Genomic DNA, 14,054 nt, shown 5'->3' on the forward strand with positions numbered 1-14,054 from the left:
GGCAGATGGAGGGAGGAGTGAAGAAGAGCTGCCGTGACATGGGTGGAACAAATACCTCAAAAGCCTCTGCAGGACTGAAAAGACTCCATTTTAAATTCCACATAGCAGATGATGCGTCTGTTAGACACCACGATAATAAGCTGAATATTTCATGTTTGCCAGTAATAAATCTGAAAACTGCTGGACTGCTTTAATTCAGGACGGTCGTAATGAAAGCATGTGTGCGACCTGCAGCTGTATTTTCACAAAGGTTGCTGCTCTGTTATTATCTGCTGATTACAGAAAGAGGAAGAAAGTCCATCCGAGGCCGAGCACATTGTTCTTTTTGGCAACACTTCTGTCCCGTCTCTTCCAGAATCACGGTGTAAAGTGTACAAACGGACAGCTCCAAATGTTGTGATGCTGAAATCTAAACTGGATTTAAAGGAAACAAATGTTCTTTTCCACAACTGTGAGCCACACATCTGTTTTTTAAAGAGCTGCAGTCGTCAGTAAGCTCAGGGTCAGAACAACAAAGAGCCAGCGAGGCCTCAGGACCTTCTTTTATAACAGTGCTTTGGAAAAGGTTTTCACTTGTTGAGAAAGTGAACCACATCACTTTACTTTACCAGTAAATACTGAACAGTCATGATGTGGCAGCGCTGGAAATATCTAACAGCAATTCTCAATAGAACCATCAAGACGAGGAGATATGCAGACTCAGTTCAGGGGAAATGTTCCTGTGTGGAAATGTGCATGAATGTTGTTTCTGTCAGTGCAGCAGCATCTTACAGAGAGAGAGAGAGAGAGAGAGAGGATAACCTTCACCTTCACATTTCCTTTTTTCATTTACAGTAAAGGTTGATTTCAAAGTGAAACGGTTTAGAAATAATGTGTGAAGTGAAGTGAAGCTGGTTGACCAAAGTGTTGATGCTACAAAAACAGTTTGTTAAAGTGATGAAGCTCCCTCAGTCCAAATAAATGGTGCTTTTGAGATCTCAGATTGTGTCACGTTATGGATGATGGATGGTGGAGAAAGATCCTGGTGATCTGTCCACCCAGTGCATCCTGGGAGAGTGTGCACCCCCCACCCCCCCACCCCCCCCACCCCCCGTCATGATGCTAAACTGCACTTTCTCTGTTACTCTAACAGGAAAACGATAATCCCCAGACAGATGAGACTGAGGTCTCTGATGGCCCTGAAACCTAAAAGTCAGATGTCCCATCCTGCCCTGCAGCCTTTTACAGCTTATGTTTCATCATGCAAAGATGACAGAGGACAACCACGGTGTCCAGCAGGGGGGCCGCTCAGCTCCCGACAGCCACCAAACACCAGGTCAGATGTGTGAGGCCGGAGCAGAGCCCTCTTCCTCCCGCCGGCATGCTGCCGTGCCCCCGGTCGGGTCCTTCACTGTTACCAAGTGTTTCACATGGTTGCTAAGAAACCGTTTCCTCCTGTGAGCATCAGTTGCTGAGCACACAGGGAGTCTGCCAGGGATAGGCAAATCCACGAGATGGAAACAGAGAGATAAGAGAGGCTGTGAGGCTCAAACGCAGCGCTGCTAACAGAGGAAGTAGTCAGCAGGCAGCTCGTTTGACCGACAGAGCTGGAGTCTACTTCCCCCCCCACACAAACACACAGACTCACACACTCAATGCTTTGTCACACTTTGCCATCCTCCACCTCTCTCTCTCTCTCTCTCTCTGTTCTCTCTCTCTCTGTTCTCTCTCTCTCTCTCTCTCTCTACGGCAGCAACAGAAACTCCCTCAGACACGCTGAACAAACACTCTCTCCACCTCTCTGTGCTCGGACGTAGCAGAGCTGTTGACTGTTGACCTCAGCATGGTGAGTGTGATTTAAGGACAGAAAGACTGTTTATATGAGGGGATATTATGAGCAGCAGCAGTGGTCAGTCCTTCATGGACATGTGCTGTAGTTGGTTACTGCGTCATATTTCAATAGTAAGGTGCATTTCAAGTCACTTTAATGACTTATAGTTATCAGAATATAATATTAAAGACCCACTGGATGATCTTAAATCACCATTTCTGTTTTTGTCACACATTGTGTAAAACGGGAGTCACCAGTTCTTTTTCTTTTTTGGTTTCGTGTCAGCTAGATTGAGCAAGACGGCTTTGACCTCCACTTTTCATCACACTTGAAATAGAAATCATGGTTCCTCTTTGCTTTGACCAGAAACACTCTTTCCCTTGTCATTTCTCAGCAGCTCATTAGACTACACGTGTACTTAATAACTAAATAAATGCATAGGCAGCAGTCTTTCTATTTACCTCTGCAGTAACAGGGAAACTAGCTGAGGTGTTTGTGGCCAACGATGCTTTGGTTCTCACTTCTCCCCATCAATAAAAGTATAAAAGTGACGCTCCACTAAAACAATGGACTGTATGCACAGTAAACTCAATCTATCAGGTACGCCTCGCTGAAGCAAACAGTCCAGGACAACAAACCTGCAGTAAATCCTGCTCTTATGAAGGTTATGATAAATCAAACTTTATGGTCAGTCTGAATGGCTGCAGCTTGAGGTTCCTTTCAGTTGTGTCTCATTATTTTGAGACATGTTTCCAGGATTTGTGGGTAAAATTTGTAGGTTTTTCCAAAATTGCATCTGCACCAACATTTGGAGAAGCAGCAGTTGCAGCTGTCTGGTACAGAACATATTGGGTAACTTTTAGTTCACTGTGGTTGAGAAGCAGAAGCGTGATGAGGGAACTTTTCTCTGTGTCCTTCCCCCTGATTTCATGTTCAGCCTCATCGTTAACACACAACACCTTACAGGCACCATTTAATACACGAGCAAAGGTTGGCGGATGCCCTCACACTGAAACAGTGTTTTTAGCCATGGTGATGATGATGATGATGATGATGAGGGGACAGAGGTCTAAGTTTAAGACGAACGTCATGTCTTCAAACTGTGAAACAGCTGCATGCAGCACAAAAGCAGTATTAACATTTTTGCGATTATGTTTAGGCAACTTAAAACTTAAAGGTGAGCTACGATGGCTGTAATCCTTCACGGCTACGGTGCCCGATCAAAGTTCGTCCACTGAAGGAGCTCGTTTTTGACACTGTCAGGCTCAGAGAGCATTATGGAAAGGATCCCCACAGAGACGGATCCATAAGATCCTTTTTGCTGTTATATCGCTCTCTTCAAAGATACCAGACTCCACTGACAAAAACAGTAATTCTACATGCTAGTTGCTGGTTTACTGCTGCCTGGATACGTTAGTTTGCTTGTGTTATTGTGTGACTTTGGTGTTTTAAAGGGTTAGGGTTAGGTTTGTGTAACACATAATAACACCAATACACTAACTGATGGAGGCAGCAGTAGACCATCCACTCCTGGGCTCTGCGAGGTAAAATTGGTGTTTTTGTCAATGGAGTCTGGTGACTTCCAGGTCTGAGCCTGTCAGTGGATCAAACAAGATCTTTTAGTGGATCTACTACGTTGCAGCCTTTGCCGCCTGTTCCCGGCTGCTAACTGAGGCGATCTGCTGCACCAGTTCCAAAAGTTTTTCTATCTACCGGTCGTTTAGACACTAGATATTATCCTTTAAGGTTACAAAAAGATCATAATCATAAGCCAAACACAGTTGCTGGTGTTTTGGTGCCGGCCTGTTGTAGCACGGTGTTACTGTGTGAAATGTGACGTTCTCTGCTGCTCAACTTCCCATTTAGCTTCGTGCACTCATGTCTCTTCTTCCCGTGGTGCAGCTCTCCTTCACTTTTACTGCTCTGCTGCAGTGGGAGTAGCAGCAGCGGTCTGTCCTCACACTCTTATCTCCACTTCCTGCTGTGGTGTCTGTGACTCTGGCCTCATTAGAATAGGTGTGGCTGCTGCCTGGTCTCCTCTCATAGTGGACTTCACCTGCAGCTCCTCTGGCTGCTCATGGCACAGATGATCACATCCCAGATGTTTCAGTGTTTCACACTCTGAGAACTTCAATACTGTTAAAAGGACCTTTGTTTCCCCCCCCACCCTTCCAGAGGAATGTGCACATGGTATATAATTAACCAGCGTGCTCATAACAAAGATAAGCCAGGGTGCTGTGGTATGTCATAAAGCTCCGGATACACCTGCTGCCAGTAATGACCACCTGGATCAAACTCATAACACTGTGTAATGATTCACTTTTATCTGCCTGCTTAGGAGAACGCTCTCTTTTCAAATGTACCATTTGTTATTAATTTGCACATTTGAATTTTATGTGAGCTGTACATTAATTTGGTTCCCAGCTTTCAGTTTGATAACCAAAGAGCTCATTCAGCAGTGTGGATTAGTTCCTCTGTGTTTATGGTTGAGGTCACTTTGGGTCGACCACTGGGAGGATTCAGGGACATTTCAACCCCTCTGAACCACATACAGTGTGAACAATAAGTTATATGTGTATTTAAATGGTTCATGGAGTCGAGAAGTTTGTGAGTGGCCTCCAGAAAAGAGAGAAACAACCATGGTACACAGAGAGAGAGAGCAGGGAAATAAGAGAAAGACACAAGGGGGTGTTTTTGGAGCATCTCTTTTCTCTTATTCCTCTTTTTCTGAGTCTCTCTGATTCTAGCATGCACAGCACATCCTCCTTTTATTTTTACCTCTGGTTTTGAACTCCTCTTCTGTTCCCTCCAGCAAAACAAAGCCGACGTGAAGGCCATCATGGCCCGCTTCCAGGCGAGCGGGGCGAGCACCGACGAGACGTCTTCCACACCGGCCGGACGTCCCAAACAGCCCCTGCAGTCCACCCTGTCCTCCGGCCCCGCCATACACGCCAAGAAGCCCGTGCTGGAGAGCCTCTCCGGCAGTGTCATCAGTGTTCCTCCTAAACCAGCTGTCCTGAAAAACACGGTTTCAACAAGAAGCGACACAGACGCACACGAACCAAACAAAACCAAAGTCCTGGCGAGCAGGTTCACCACCGTCCAGGACGACACCTGCACCAAACCCCCCTTTGGGAACAAGCAGGTGTCCCTGAAGCCCTCTTCCTCCCAGGCTGCTGAGGCCAGAGGCCCCGCAGGTCTTCACAAGCCGCCCATCAACAAGCCCCCCCTCGTCTCCACCGACTCCAAACCCGCCTTTCCTAAACCCTCTCCGGCAGTCGGCTCCAAGCCCAGCTGGGTGAAAGAGGACAGCGGCGGGGGGGCGACCGGCTCCACCCCCCCCCAGATGCCTCCTCTGCACCAGAAGCCGAGCAGCAGCGTTGGGAAGCTGCGGCAGCAGAATGAAGAGATGGCAGCAGCTCACACGGAGCCTGTGAACAAACCTCCAGCTGTCAGGCCCCCCTCCAACTTCAGGACTGCTCAGAACCTCTTCAACAAGGACAAGGCCGAGCAGGCAGAGGGGGGGGCGAAGGCAGACGGAGCCACCAAACCCCCCCTCACCGCCACCTCCTCCATCCTTCCTCCCAAACCTCTGGCCAGTAAGAAGCCGAGCATGAAGAAGCCCCCCCCTCACACCGGCACCGTTAACGGGGACACCACAGCAGGGCCCAGACGTAACCCCCTCCCCAACAGTTTAGCTCTGGGCCCTGCCCCCGCCAAACCCAACAGGCCCCCCAGAGTCAACCTGGAGGGCTTTAAGAGAGCTGCTGAGGCCTCTGATGACGGTAAGATGGACCAGATTATCTTCTGTTTAGACCTATAAACAGATGCAGCCCCCCCCCCCCCCCAGGATACAGGCAGCACAGATAAAGGCTCAACACTTAGAGATGTGTGATCACACTTCTAGGGCCCCAGATTAACTTCATCTAGATTCACTGAGGGTTCTCAGTTTTACTGCTGCAGGCAGCTGATGCTGGAAACACTGGAAACCTTCATGAGGGGAGATCAACTTTACAGAAAGTAGATTTCAACAGTTAAATGAATGCACACAATGGGAATAATCAGAATATCAAACAGTTTTTGCTTTGGGGGAGGGGGTGGAGTGTCCAGACTTCAGTGTTTCTAAAATCAGTGCAGGTCAGACTAGCCTTGCTGATATCAGGCTCCTGCTGTAAAACAGATATCGACTAAATAAGAGTGAACTTCCTCATTGGTGCAAAGCAATAACTTTCCCAGATGGAATGAAAATCCTGTGGTGGTTTAAAGACAAGACTGTTCACTGCTGTCTCAGTAAACGAGCAGCTGGAAAACAGACGGAGGGACAGTAAGTAGGAGGTTTAGGGGAGAAATCCTGGCAGCCAGCAGGGACACATGTGGCCCCACAGCCAGGATTTCTTCAGCTATATCTGCATAGATTTACATACATATATACATATATATATATATATATATATATATATATATATATATATATATATATACACACACACACATATATATATCTGCCTGCTGTTGTTTTGTTTTGCTCCCAGTCAGTGTGCTACAGTACAGCAAAGCAAACAGTATGAAAGAAGCCAGGATGCTGTAGTTTCTGTCCAAATAACCGTTCCAGCTGATAAACACTCTCTAAACAGGAACTTAGTCAACAGCTTGCAGGTCTCACTGCGGCCTGAACGAGATGGGCTTCATTTCCTCTCGTCACTGATCACACCTTGCTTTGGACAGACTGCGTGAACACGCCTGTGAGGTGTGAATGAGTCTCTATGGTTTCTCAGTCCACCTGCTGTCCACAGTAACACCTGTGTTCATGCTGCTGCTGTTCAGATAAGAGACCAAAGTCACAGGAACACACTTGGTTCCTCTATTTCCCCCGAGCCAAGTTCCCTCTCCAGTTTCTCCTTTCTCCCCCCCCCCTCGTGCTCACTTCGTTTCACCACATGAGGAAGTGAGTTTAGCATTCAGGGACAGTTTCGAGGCCGAGGCTCTGTTTTTAGAAGCATACCTGATGTGTGGAGGATGCCCGTCAGCTGAGAGCACTGCTGCTGCCTCATTTGATTATTTTCTCTGTCCTGTAGTTTGTGGTTTCCTCACCTCCTCTCGTGCTCTGAGCTCTCCTGAACACCTACAAGGCTTTTTTCTACTTTCCTGGTTGTGTGTTCTCTTGTGATCGGCCTTTGACTGACGGGCACGTTGTTATGGATACATGGTGGAATACAGTCAGTTACATTTACTCAAGTGCTGCACCTACACACACACCTGAGGGACTGTATCTGTGCACTCCACTGCATGTCAGGGGCAGATACTCTCAGTTTTGTTTAAAGTTTTCATTAAAAAGTACACACACATCTTATTGTAGTTTCTGGAGAGCTGTCACTGCTGTGCAGCCTGTAGGATCTAGTCTGACTGACGAGAATATAAACGAAGAAATCTGGGAGTAAACAGCAATTCCTTATGGAGAATATTAGCATAGCTAATCTCCAAGCTCACACTTGCACTACATTTCTCTTTTGTTTTCAACCCTTTTGTGCCACCTCTCCTCGGTGGACGGCCTGTGTGGCAAACTGTGGTCCAGCAGGGGGCAGTACCTGCACACCCAGCAGGGGGCAGTACCTGCACACCCAGCAGGGGGCAGTACCTGCACACCCTGCAGGACTACAACAGCCCCCATCATCAGTGAGCCGCCCTCATGAGATAAACTAGACAGATGATATCAGATGGGTGCTGATACCTGATGCAGCACTTCTAAAACCTGTGATGAGCACATAAACTACACCATGATAAGTTAAATGAATCATCAGTGAATGAAGCTCCAACAGTAAAAAGCTGCTGACACAATAATGTGTCATCATTCAATAATAGAAGATAAAACAGTGTCAGACACTTTAAAGAACATTTTCTTTGTGAGCAACACATCAAATGCAGGACTGTCACTGTAAACTACATGTTCATGGGTGTCAATAAAGTTTTCCATGATTGTATGGCGCCCTGTTGACCCTGTTGACCCTGTTGACTCTCTGCTTTAACACAGGTCCGGGCACCTTTAAAAAGCCCACCGTCCCCACCCCGCTGGCCTCTCATCCCAGTAACCATAGCAACCACGTGACCCCGACTCAGCCCCCTCAGACCGTACTTCCCAGTCTCCCCCCACGGCACCCTGGGACCATGTAAGTCGCGCACACAGGCGCACCACAGACGATCACACACGCCTGGATCCGGCTAACAGACGTAAACCCTGACTGTGTTTTCAGGATCCAGCAGGACGACTTCTACGATGACGTTGACGAGTTCAGCAGCTCTCCTCCACCGCTGCCGTCATCCGCAGGTTCACTAACACTCTGTGTTTGGTCACATGTCGGCACCACAGACAGGCAGCAGGGTTCAGTCTGCCTCACTGTCACCGGCTTTTAATACTGTTTGCACTTGATTTTTGGCTAAAACTCTAGTTTCTGTCTGGACAGTTTAGTTGTTGCCACACGTCTGTTTCTACATAACCGCTAAAACACTAAAAACAGTGTTTGAGTGTTTGTAACGATGATTCTCCGTCTCTCTCAAGGTCACCCGAGTCAGAAGGTGCAGGTGAGACGTTTTTTTATCTGTGGTTAAATGTTTCTGTTCTGCTCTTCAGTCGTTCTTGGTTTCTGCTGTCACTTTGTTTCTGTGTGAGCACATTGATCCTGGCTCTGCTGTTTTTATTCACGTCTTTTTGGCCCAGGAGGAAAACAATGATGACGACGGAGAGATGTACGAGGATCTTGATGAGCGATGGTGAGAGAACCTCCCAGGTCACTGATTCTGCTTTAGATCCCAAATTATCTCCAAGCTCAACGTGTCTCTTCTCTGATTTTAACATGGAGAACACATGTTGAACACTTTGTGCTCATGTCTGCTTCACGATCACTCCACTACTCTCTGCTGCCGACAAACATCTCTCATGGATGTGCTTTTTATCGATGGAGACGGAGAAGCAGATAAACTTTCAAACAGTAAAAACACCCTCTTGTAAACTTCTAAGTCTCTCACAGCCTCTAATTTATCGTCTCTGTCAAAAGGGAAGCGACGGAACAAAAACTAGAAAAGATGAAAGAGAAAGACGAGAAGGAGGAGAAAAAGCGCCTGGAGGCCGAGAGGAAGGAGCAGAAGGAACGAGAGAAGAAGGAACAAGACGCCAGAAAGAAATTCAAAGTGAGAGAAGGAGACGGGAGCTCTGAGGCGAACCTGCCGTGACCCCTTCAAGGAACAACCAGACGGTTGGGAAACACCGTTATTCACCATCTATTGTTCCGTCTGTGTTTTCACGTGTGTGTCAGCTGGTCGGGCCCCTGGAGGTCATCCACCAGGGGAAGGCTCGAGTGGACTGCAGAGGCAGTAAGACCGACCTGGCTCTGAAGCAGGGAGAGTGTCTCAACATCATCCGCGTCCAGGGAAACCCAGAGGGGAAGTGGTTGGGTCGGACGCAGGATGGATCCAGTAGGTCACATCCCCCCTCTGTAGACACAGGACCAGACTTACAGTTCCATCTCTAATCCAGAATATCTTTATATTTGAACACGGCATCAGTGTTCCCTTTGCTCTTTGTTTCTGACAGTCGGTTATGTGAAGACCACTTCAGTGGAAATTGACTTCAACACTCTGAAGAACCGAACAGCTCAGCAGACGTACGACCCCGAGGTCTACGATGACATCGACGTGGCTCCTCCTGAGAACAGGTACAGCAGACACAGCAGACTGTCCTTTAAACTGAACTCATCCTGATGTGTCTGAGATGTTTCAGTAATGTTGCAGAGGGAATATTTTGAATTTAATGTTCCTTTTATACTTCCACTTTAGCGCTTGGAGACGTTTGCCTTCATTATTTTAACCCAAACCATCATCTTTTCCTAAAAAGCAGCTTTGGTACTGAAAACTGAAATAAAAAAAAACTCAAATCAACAAAGTCTAAGAATAAAAAGTTTGTGTTTGACCTGTTCATCCCCCACATCGCCCCCCCCCCCCGTTAGTCACCAGGCTATTTACACTTGGGTGCAACTAGACGACCCGTAAATAAACTGAGTTTTACTTTTGCACCTCATGCAACTCTTCTTCAATTCTGTCAAACTCTTCTCTCTCTACAGTGGGCTCAAAGGACCAGGAGGTACGCCTCACATCTTACAATTATATAATTATTTCATTCTATTCAGTCACAGTCTGCTTTGTGTCCCTGTGAAGGTTGTTTTACTGATGTATAATTATGTATTTGCAGTCGTCCTTCCTCCGCTACCAGACGACGAAGGAGAAATATACGATGATGTTGTCGATCCAAACCTGGAAATCAGGTAGAAACGGATTTATTTAGGAGAAAAGTAGTTAATAGAGAGCAACTTTTACTCTTTTACAAGCCAACTGTGAATGCTAGATAGAGATGGACACCAGGAAAGATTCAGACTTGAAGGAGAAATAAGAAATGCAGCTCTTTGTTGGCTCTCCAGCCCCCCGGAGCCCAAGTCCTCCCCTCCGAAGCCTCGCAGCTTCATGCGGATGTTTGACCGGAGCCGCCGTCCCGCCAGCACTAAAGTGTAAAATACACTCAGTAGTAAGACTGACCACAGACCTACAGTCTGCTGTTGTTAATCCCTAATCTGAAGCCCAAACAGCTCCTCTCAGATGAAGCTGCCTGTGAGCCGGTGATTCCCTCCCCAGATCACATCAGATCACTTCTCCTCTCCCTGAATAACACTGCAAATCTGAGCGGTGTTTCTGTGATTACAATTCCTCTGATTTTACTAATCTTCTCAGGTCATCTGCATGTCCGTAATTTATGTGCGACTGTCGACTTAATCAGAGAATCAACAAATCGTCTGTTAACAGTTTTAACACACTCCTTCAAATGCTGTGCTGTAATTCATGAGGAGCTCATTAATCTGCTTTGAATCACATTAACCTTCTTTAAATGATGATATTGTAAGGATATAAATGCTGAAACATTTGAGTAACTTTTCCTCTGTTGTGCCAGAGTGCCTCCACCCAGCCAGTTTACTGCAGAGGGGACCTCAGGTACGGCTCTGCAGCACATTCACAGACATGGAGTGGTTCTTTTAGCAAAGTTTACCTTGTTGGCATTATTAAAGTGAGAATATGCAACTTCTCAAACACATTCTTCTTCCTGCACATGAAAAGCAATAAAACAAACGGAGCCAGTGCACACAGACAAAGACTCACCGCTGAAGTGGCTCAATGACTCAGTGAATTTAGGATTTCCTGTTAGAGAAGCTGAACTTCTTTAAAGTGAGAACATTGCTAACAGCAGCCACAGAGGCCACGCTCCCACACTGGGACAGCATGATGGAGTTTAAACAGGTTGTGTTCAGCTTGTGTTTCTGAGTGAAACATTTAATTAAACATATTTTATCATTGAATATCAAACATCTCTAACAGGAAATACTTGTAAATATTTTCACAAACAGCCGACAGTGGACTTTAGTTAGATCAGTCTGTAAATGGTCTGTACAAGTTCTAAATGTCACATGTCTGACTTCTTCCACAGCAGCGATTGATGAGGAGATATACGATGACGTAGACTCCCAAAATGTGCCTCCTCTTCCTCCCATCAGCAGGTACAAGCACACAAATGACCAACAATGAGACGTGCAGATCCACGATCTATTTTACTCACGGCGTCCTTCGGATTTTCTTCTCTCCTCTGTGTGCTTCGTTCTTCTCGCTCTCCAGTCTTCCAGTCCTGAAAGGCAAAAGCAAAACTGAAGAGATGGACCCGAAGAAGCAGAAAAAGTTTGAGAAGGAGGAGAAGGACTTCAGGAAAAAGTTTAAAGTTTGTCTCTACGTCATGTTTATTAGTCCAGTCCTCTATCCTGCAGCCTGGTTATTCATACACATTAAAGGAGCAGTCTGTGGGATTTAGTGGCCTAAAGTGGTGAGGAGGAAGCAACCAGCCCCCCTGGCCTCACCCCTTCCTGCAGAGAAGCTACGGTGGCCCACAAGGATTCACACTCCCTTTGCTTCTTGTTGTGCTAAATAATCTGATCCTCCATTGGTCACAACACACACATGGTCTTCTTCTTTCTTCTTCATCTTCTGTCGGTACATTGCACCACCAAATTAATGCTGCCACTCCAACACAAAGACCCAAAAGGCCTGTTTGTCCATTCTGGGCTACTGTAGAAACACGGCAGACTCCCCATGTAGATATAAAGGCTCATTCTAAGCTGAGTTTCAGCAGATTGAACACTACTGAAAACACTGTTATGTATTACTAATAGATCCCCTGAATCCTGCAGACGATCCTACAATCCTTAGAATATTAAATATAATCATCATAGTCAATATAAAGTTAACTTTTGCTTTCAGGAATGCAGGAAAAACTGTCATGAACTTAAAATGTGTTCATCATTCAAACTCTGGTGCGGTTGTTCGTGTCTTTCAGTATGAAGGGGAGATCCAGGTGCTGTACCAGGTGACCATCTCCCCCATTCTGGCCAATAAGAGGTGGGGGGTGAAAGAGCTTCCCCTCAGAGCAGGAGAGACGCTCGACGTCATTGTTAAAGCTGTGGACAACAAGCTGATCTGTCGCAACGAGGACGGCAAGAGTGAGTAACTGTCGCCTGTTTCTGATTGGGTTTGATACGACAAACAGAATTAATCAATACAGGTGATCAGGATCTGTGGTTTACACTGTCCCAGTCTAAAATCTGTCTGTCTGTTTTTTACAGTTGGTTATGTTTCCACCAACCACATCGTGATGGAGTAAGTACCACAAACACTCACACACACTGAGGAAAGACAAACTTAAAGGGTAACTCTGGTGTTCTTAAACCAGGACCCTATTTTTACATATTTTAGGTTCAATATGACAGGCAGGTACAAAAAGGTTTGGGATTGGTCCGGTAGATCACCTCAGGCGGCAGCCGCCCATCAGGCAGCTATGGCTGTAACATGATCCTTTGGGACAAACAGCTGCTATATCGCTCCCACCAGACTCCATTGACAAAAACAGTGATTTTATCTCACAGACCACAGGAGTTGCTGGTCTATAGCTGCATCAATCAGCTGTGTTATTGTGTTATTTTGTGACTTTGGTGTTTTAAATAATAATTGTGTAACACACAACAACACAAACAAACTCACAGATCAAGCCTGCAGTAGTCTAGTAACTCACTGAGCTAAAATGGCTAAAATGACTGTTTTAGTGAATGTAGTCTGGTGTGTGTGCAGAGAGCGATATAACGGCTGTTTGTGGTTAAACCAAAAGGATCTTCCAGGTCTCTCTCTGTAGGGATCCTTTCCATCATGCTGTCACACACTTAGAATAACACTCTGAGCCTGTCAGTGGCTTATGTTGTCATTTCGACTCCAAAATATGTGAAGATAGGGGCCAGCTTTACAACTACTGGAGGCTGTCGGTACTGATCGTTTCATTCTTTTTTACAGTGATGGCGACATTTACGATGATATTGGAGATGGTATGATTTTCAGTTCCTCTTTCATCCTGTCATGTTCATATAAATCAACCATATCATTGATAAATGTAATCAATATGAACACTTTTCTTTACAGACTGCATCTACGACAACGACTGAGAGACATCCTGGGTTTACTGTTCATGTTATTTATTATGTCCACTGATGGTAAAAACTGGGAGCTGCTTTGATAATCAGCCTGATAATCAGACTGAACTGTAATTTCATCTTCACGTCATTATTTCTGAATCAAACTTTGAGTCGCTGCATAAATTAATTATAAAGACATGTGGGCAACGATTCAGAGACCTGGAATCAGACGAGCTCTAATTCCTTTGAACAATGTCGTCCTTTTAAATTCTGTTTCTCCACAAAAACTAAACAAATCAAAACTATTTTAAATGTGGTTATGTCACTTGCAACATCTCACATGGGAAACATTTGTTAGAACAACAGTATTTTCACATCTCTGTTTCTAAGTCTGCGTCATTTCTCCCCTTCAGCTGCAGGTCTTCTGCTTCTACTGTGTTCAGCAGCTTTAAATGAGAAAAGCAGCATATTTAAGTGACAGTTGTAAACATCACTTGCTATTTTGGTTTTAATGAATGTCCATGATATGATTCTGTCCGTGACTCCTGTTGCTGTCTGTAAGGCCGGCTGGAAACACTGGCGTCTTTGTCTCAACATTTTCAGCGTTGTAAGTTGTTTAAGTTTAACGACTGTTGCTGTGCCAAAGTGCCTCTAAAATACTGTACATACAATTATGACATAAACACACACCATTTTGGAAGAAA

At 45.7% G+C, this 14,054-nt stretch overlaps 1 protein-coding gene across 2 annotated transcripts; it reads left to right on the forward strand.

Moving 5' to 3' along the window:
- The first annotated feature begins 1,784 nt into the window (after positions 1–1,784).
- fyb1b (FYN binding protein 1 b) lies at positions 1,785–14,054 on the forward strand. 2 transcript variants are annotated; one of them, XM_070850165.1, is made up of 19 exons: positions 1,785–1,825; positions 4,623–5,595; positions 7,839–7,974; positions 8,059–8,132; positions 8,364–8,386; positions 8,523–8,575; positions 8,860–8,992; positions 9,118–9,277; positions 9,396–9,516; positions 9,922–9,941; positions 10,050–10,122; positions 10,276–10,362; positions 10,800–10,840; positions 11,331–11,400; positions 11,516–11,615; positions 12,228–12,390; positions 12,514–12,547; positions 13,232–13,263; positions 13,358–14,054. In XM_070850165.1, exons 1-19 carry the CDS (start codon positions 1,823–1,825, stop codon positions 13,378–13,380), a joined length of 2,319 nt encoding a protein of 772 aa, XP_070706266.1. In that variant the 5' UTR covers positions 1,785–1,822; the 3' UTR covers positions 13,381–14,054. The 2 variants fall into 2 exon arrangements, with proteins under 2 accessions (XP_070706266.1, XP_070706267.1); XM_070850166.1 differs by lacking the exon at positions 10,276–10,362.

Source organism: Pempheris klunzingeri, chromosome 19 (assembly GCF_042242105.1).
Source record: "Pempheris klunzingeri isolate RE-2024b chromosome 19, fPemKlu1.hap1, whole genome shotgun sequence".
Lineage (NCBI taxonomy): Eukaryota > Metazoa > Chordata > Actinopteri > Acropomatiformes > Pempheridae > Pempheris > Pempheris klunzingeri.

What these genes read in the sequence shown, in the direction of transcription:
- fyb1b (XM_070850165.1), top strand. An exon ending in CCACGGCACCCTGGGACCAT is followed by an intron (nt 7,975 to 8,058) that starts GTAAGTCGCGCA and finishes CTGTGTTTTCAG; the next exon opens with GATCCAGCAGGACGACTTCT. An exon ending in TCGCAACGAGGACGGCAAGA is followed by an intron (nt 12,391 to 12,513) that starts GTGAGTAACTGT and finishes TGTTTTTTACAG; the next exon opens with TTGGTTATGTTTCCACCAAC.